This window comes from Falco peregrinus, chromosome 1, assembly GCF_023634155.1.
Source record: "Falco peregrinus isolate bFalPer1 chromosome 1, bFalPer1.pri, whole genome shotgun sequence".
In the NCBI taxonomy this organism is placed as follows: domain Eukaryota; kingdom Metazoa; phylum Chordata; class Aves; order Falconiformes; family Falconidae; genus Falco; species Falco peregrinus.
The window spans coordinates 68,275,329-68,281,328 of record NC_073721.1 but is presented as its reverse complement, the minus strand read 5'-3'; the positions used below and the strand labels follow the sequence as shown (position 1 = coordinate 68,281,328).

Below are 6,000 nucleotides of genomic sequence, written 5' to 3'. Positions count from 1 at the left end.
TTAACAGTGTGAATGTAGTATGGGGTGATAGAGAAACTTTCTGCAATTCCAAGATAAGGATTCATTTGACAACAAACCAAGTTTAGATAAGGGGAACAGAATAATGTGTAATTTTAAGTTGTTTAAAGAGTTCTTGAAAAGAAGCTAGAATGGCACAACTGCATGAACTGAAACTGTGTCTTCAATCAGCATAGCAGAAATTATCAGCTGGAATGGCTAGTAAAGACAAGTACATCACTGAAATATTTATATTTACAGTGGCTGGGAAAAGCAACAATATTAGCTTTAGATCAAGCTTTTTATCTATAGAAAGGTGAATTTCTTTGAGGTCTATGGCTAGCTAATTATGACTGCATGTGTGCTATCAGTCTGGAACATTGTTTCTCCATCCCACGGTGGTAATGAAAGGCTAAAGGGGCAGTCAAGGTGTGCTGAGCATTGTTATCACAGGACAGCTCTTTAAGCAATAATATATGAGGGTGGATGAAAAACTCACAGTAAAATCTTATATGCCTAAAAGTATTTATTTCTGTTCATTTTTTTGTATTTATTGCTTCTATGATTCCCACAGTTGTTTTGTAGTTTTATGTAACTTGATTCAGACTAATTATTTTCAGTATCTTCTGTGACCTGAGTAATATTTATGATATGCACGGCTAAGAACAAGTAGGACACTTAACAGTATGTGTGTTTTTAAGGTTGTGGCTAGTCGTGCTGTCCTTTTTCTCTCATAACTCCCCAAAACTTTAAGAAGCTGTTCAATCAATGTTGAAATCGTACTGGACTGAATTTAAATTGGACTGAAGACTGACACAAGAGTTTGCAGAGTATGGATCATGTTCTTAACCTGGAATCAATGGAGCTGTCAGTTTACACTACCTTAGTATCTGTCCTCTCAGGATTATTCCATTTTTTTTTTCAAAGTCCCTGAAAAGTTATTATTTTGCCAATTTAGCTGAAATTTTTTTAAAAATGTATTGACTATGTAGTATAATTCAGTGTCCAGAATTTTCAGTCTGTCCTAGAAAAACTAACTTTGTCCCATGTTTCCTTTATATTTTCTCTTGATCCAGTAAAACAATTACAAATACCAACTCTGCTATTTACTTACGCACTTACAGAAAAGCATGTGCTTAAATGTTTCCTTGGATCAGGACCTGAAGACCAAAGTTGTTTTGAACTGTATTAACATCAGTGTAGTCTGAGGGCATTCAGCACCACAAAGGATGAGAATCACTTTTACTTTATTAAATTGTATTTTATAATGCATATAATTTTAAGAAGTACATTTTTTCAGAAGTGCTACTTGTGATCAGCTGTGTCCTGAAGCCATGCATAAACGTATTCGTAAACCAAAAGCATCACTGCACCACCTGGAAGAAAAGATATTTTATTACATAAAAAATTCAGTATTTTCAAGATTTTGTAGTGCATTTGTAGTGTACAATCCAAACCAGGATATGGCAAAGCCTAATTTGCAAAATGGATAATTCTACTAATTCCCTAATTCATTAAAAAATCACCAATTCTTAAACTATACCAATTTTATTTAATATTAGACCATAAAGTTGATGTGACAAGTTTGCATATTAAATCAAAATCACCCTCAGTGTCATTTTTCCTAACATTTTTTTCAAGATTAATATTTTGCTTTGTTCTTTTACAAGGGAAGCTTTTAATCTAAATACGTATGCATTTGTGTGTTTGTTTAGAATTAGATTTGGCCATGAAAGAGCAACTTGAGTGGTGGAATGACAAAAATTCATCACCAGGGTGACGAAAATGCTTCCAAGTAAGATTCAAGAAAAGATTCAGCTGTTTGTTTACCATGTCTAAAGCAGAAGATCACAGTGCTGAAATGAGAACACTCTTCCCGCGCCTGTACCCGGCTATGAATCCACAGGCAAAGTTCTGATCGGATGAAACGGCATTATCTGCTAGAACTGATAACAGTATAAAATCCCAGCTTGCATGCCATGACGTGTCTTTACTGTTAGTGAAGCCAGACTAAATCTCTTCTGTAAGCGGGCTGTAACTGCTGGATGAGCTAAGGAAGGGAATATTTCAGAAGGGGTGTGTGTGTGTACATTATATATATATGTATAAATATAACTAAGCATATAGAGGAGCTTCTACTTGGAGAAGACGGGGAAAGAGAATCAGATTCCAGGCTGCAGGAGTAGAATACAAGTGTGTTACAGTGTGCTACTTGTGGGTGCCAGCACTGGGGCACAAATATTTTCTTTCCTTTGCCTGTTGGCTCAGTTAGCGGGTTAGAGTGGCACCTCGGACAAACAAGTCCTCTGCTGAACTGGGCTGACCTTTCCAGGTAGATGGACTAGCTTGGACAGCCAGGCACACAGAACTACCACATGAGTTCTCCCATGTTATTTATCCTAACGAACTGTTGTCAGACTTGAAATTCTCTACGAACAGCGACTCAGAGACAGCTAGACAGAGCAAAAGTTTGCAAAAGCCTTCAACCAACAAACCAATCACAGACACAACATCTAAGATGTGATCTGAGCTCAAATCAAGGCTGAATCTAGTTCTCACACTGTGTGATCTGTGTATCTCTTTTCCTGAAAGCATTCACATGTTGAAAGAAGGAATTATTTTTCCAGTCACAATCCAGATTGCATTATTGTTTCATCAAAAAGCCAAATCTACATATTAGTCAATGGGACTACAAAAGTGTTTAAAATGAAGTGCACACTTAACTGACTTGCTGGATCTGAGCCAGAACACACAGTCATTTGTAAGATGGAAGATTTTATTCCAAAATCTGCTGTGCTAATGTGAAACTCTGCCTCCTTTTTGTCCTTTATGTATATGTAGTATCTTTGGAGTATGAGGGAAAAGGCTTTCCTGTTTCCCCTCCTCACCTTCCCTTACCCTGCACAACAGCCAGACATGGTCTAGCACTTAGCCAGATGGACTGGATGCACAAACATTTACAAACCTAATTCCTCCTTTATACTCCAGAACACACTCTGTACCTACTGGCTTTTAACCATGGGTGTTCTTGCCTATTAAACCACCTTACAAAATTGGAAATACCATTTCATGAGAATGGGATACTGTTCAAATTGGGGATTCTGTTCTTTTTGACACAGTCTGCCTCTGTGGGCTGCCAAAGTCTAAGCGCCCAGTGCTTTGCTTTCATGACTAATCAAAACCAGTCAGGGAAAAATAGTCTAGAAGTCAAAGAAGACCTAGCTCTCAACGACTGCACGCCTGCATTTGGAGTAACAACTAGTGAGAAAGGGTCAATCAACGAACCCAGTTTTAAGCTATCCTTGTCCTCTAGTCTTCTAAGGCCATGCAAGTCTCTTCCCAGCTCATGCTGTTGGCCTTTTAGTGTCTGCTCTTTACAGCCCATGCAAAGCACAGGAGAAGAAAGCAACTAGAATTTGATAAATTTGGTCTGTGCTTTGACTAGTTGAGAGCGTTTATACCGGAGAGACTCTAACCTGCATTTTAAGGTGATTTTACATGGGTCCTAGTAAAACAAACAAACAAAAAATCACATTAGAAGGAATAGGAAGCTTTAAGAAACCCTTCCAAAGGTTTTACAGTTCTGGCATTTGCACAGATGCACTTTGGTTTGTTCACAAATGAAGCAATTGCACAAACCAGCAGTTACATGGATCTGCGATCGTCTGATGTGTATGTGTAAATGATATTTTTTTAGACAGATGTTTAGCCAAATCCATCTATGATACTATTAGGAGATTGCTATTATCAAAAGAAATCATTCAAAGATGAAAGAGATTTTGATGATTGCTGGTACACTGTTTCATTTATTTCATTGATGCTCACTACATTTAGTCAAGAAACTGAAAAATAGGAAGAGCGAGCAAGAACCAAAGCAATATAGAAATGACAGAGGGAAAATTACCTGGACCAAGCCTCATGATCTTGGGAACCAAGCCTTTATAGAGAGCCAGAAATCTGTAGCAGAAAAAAACCCAAACAAAACATTTCAAACAATATTTTTGCTCTAAAAGAAGAACGGAATTTTAGCATGTGTTTGTTAAAATGCTGGCAGAGCACTTAGAAGCAATTATTTGAAATTACACATGTTCAATAGCAGGCCGTATCTGGATTTTAACATTTTACAGAGGCAGATCAGATGAAGAGAAAAAGTTAATCAATGTTCAGTCACAAAAGCAATGCTGTGAGCCTAGCCAATCAGAAATATGACTTTAATCAGCGAGATGGTTTTACTTTCAAGACAAGTCTGTTAACAGCAGCTGCATACATGGACGAAATGACTGCTATAATTGAGTATCAAAGCTACAACTCAGTCCCCACTTGAGAAATACTTTAAAAAGTTGGAAAATGTTATTGCCACAAAGATCTGTCTAATTATTTCAGCAGTCATTGTAAAGGTACAGAGGTCTGTATAATTACAATTAGATTAGATTGGGAAATATTCTGTTTTCTGTTGATATTTTGCTTTTACAAAATGAAGGGTTGAAAAAATTACATGAGGTATATGAAGCATTTATTTGTGGAATGTCAATTTTGACAGACCAATAATCATCTTGTAAGTCTTTTGTAAAAGTTCACATGGAGTAGGAGGCTATCTCCTTGTAATTCTAAAATACATTTCCAAAATGTTACGTTGTGCTCTTTTGATATGTGAGTTCAGGGTGGCTTAATGGTCCTCGTCAAATCTGAAATATAACAATGTGGTTTTATGAACCCATATGAACTAAAACAGAGGTCTGGACATTTATTAAAATAAGAATGTTTTACCCTTCCTCTTTATAGACTGTTGCCATAGTTTTAAAACAGGTTCTGTACTTGATCTCTCCAGGAACTGGCTGTGGTCCTTGAATCCTACTTTTTGCAACATCAAAAGGAATGTTAATAATTGAGGCTATTGTTCCTGAGACTAGCCCAATTCCAAACTTCCTCAAAAACTCCAAATTTGGATCCTACAAAAAAAGAGAGAAAGAAAGAATAAAAAGGGAAACGGAAGGACCTGTGCAGTTTAAGCACTATAAAGTAATATGCATTTAATCAGAAAACTCACACAACACAACACACTCGTGTTATTTTAGCGGAACACATTAGGATTTCCTATGCTGGAACTTGTTTTCTTGACAATCCTATTGGCTATGTTTTTACACATGGTCTAAATTGCTGAAGTACACATTTCCTCACACAGGATTTATAAACACAGTTCATAAAGAAAGACTGGTATGGCATATGGGGATGATTTGTATAATTGGGCTTCACAATGTACTTAGTATTACTGTATCAAAACAGGAGAAATCCAAGCACACTATTAGCTAATTGGCCAGAATATTTTACAAATGACAGCAACTTCCACCATGAAGCCTACTAAAACGCTCATTTGTGTGTTGGACCCCCAAATGCTAAATTAAATAAAGGCTAATCTCAGTCTGCTGCCATTCCCCTCCAGGTTTTTTACATTTATTTTCACATGTAGCTGATCCACTGTACTGAGAAGTGCTAGCTTCCTGTTATTAACAATCCAGCTCGGCGCAACTGCAAGAGAGCCTCCACGTTCTGTGCATTATAAACGGTGGTAACTCATTCAGCTAATTGGCTGAAGAATTTACAACAGATTGTTTCTGAACTCTATATTCACGGTAAAAGTTAGAAGCAGGTTAGAAATGCATCTAAAAACTTCTTTGCTCGCTCGCAGGTCACAGTGCAACTGGGTTTTATTTGATCTTTCGGAAAGACCTCCTACCTTGGCATTTTCTATGACATCAAAGAACCCAGAGTTTATCTGGGAGTCAAAGTGTCTTGAAGCAAGTTTAATCCTATTTCTCTAAGCAGTGGAAGTCACAGCAAAGTGTGTTCCAGGGTATTTCCAAGGCACATAATTTTTTTGCTATTGGTCTTTAACAGCGAGGACACTTCTGTGCTGTATCAGAGTCTATATATACAGTTCCATTTTTTTTTTATGAAGGTACTTTAATTATAGAAAATCATCAGTAAAAAACCAAATGATCTTTT

General features: G+C 37.0%; 1 protein-coding gene across 2 annotated transcripts in view; it reads right to left on the bottom strand.

Annotated features, from left to right (window-relative positions):
- Nucleotides 1-1,227: 1,227 nt before the first annotated feature.
- The window catches only part of SLC25A21 (solute carrier family 25 member 21), a 255,315-nt gene continuing 250,542 nt past the window's right edge, over nt 1,228-6,000 (bottom strand). For both annotated transcript variants that reach the window (XM_055820210.1, XM_027795979.2), the window contains 3 exons: nt 4,765-4,946; nt 3,902-3,954; nt 1,228-1,373 (listed from right to left, as the gene is read on the bottom strand). In XM_055820210.1, coding sequence (XP_055676185.1) covers nt 1,303-1,373; nt 3,902-3,954; nt 4,765-4,946 — 306 coding nt within the window. In that variant the 3' untranslated portion in view covers nt 1,228-1,302. The remainder of the gene's footprint in view (nt 1,374-3,901; nt 3,955-4,764; nt 4,947-6,000) is intronic.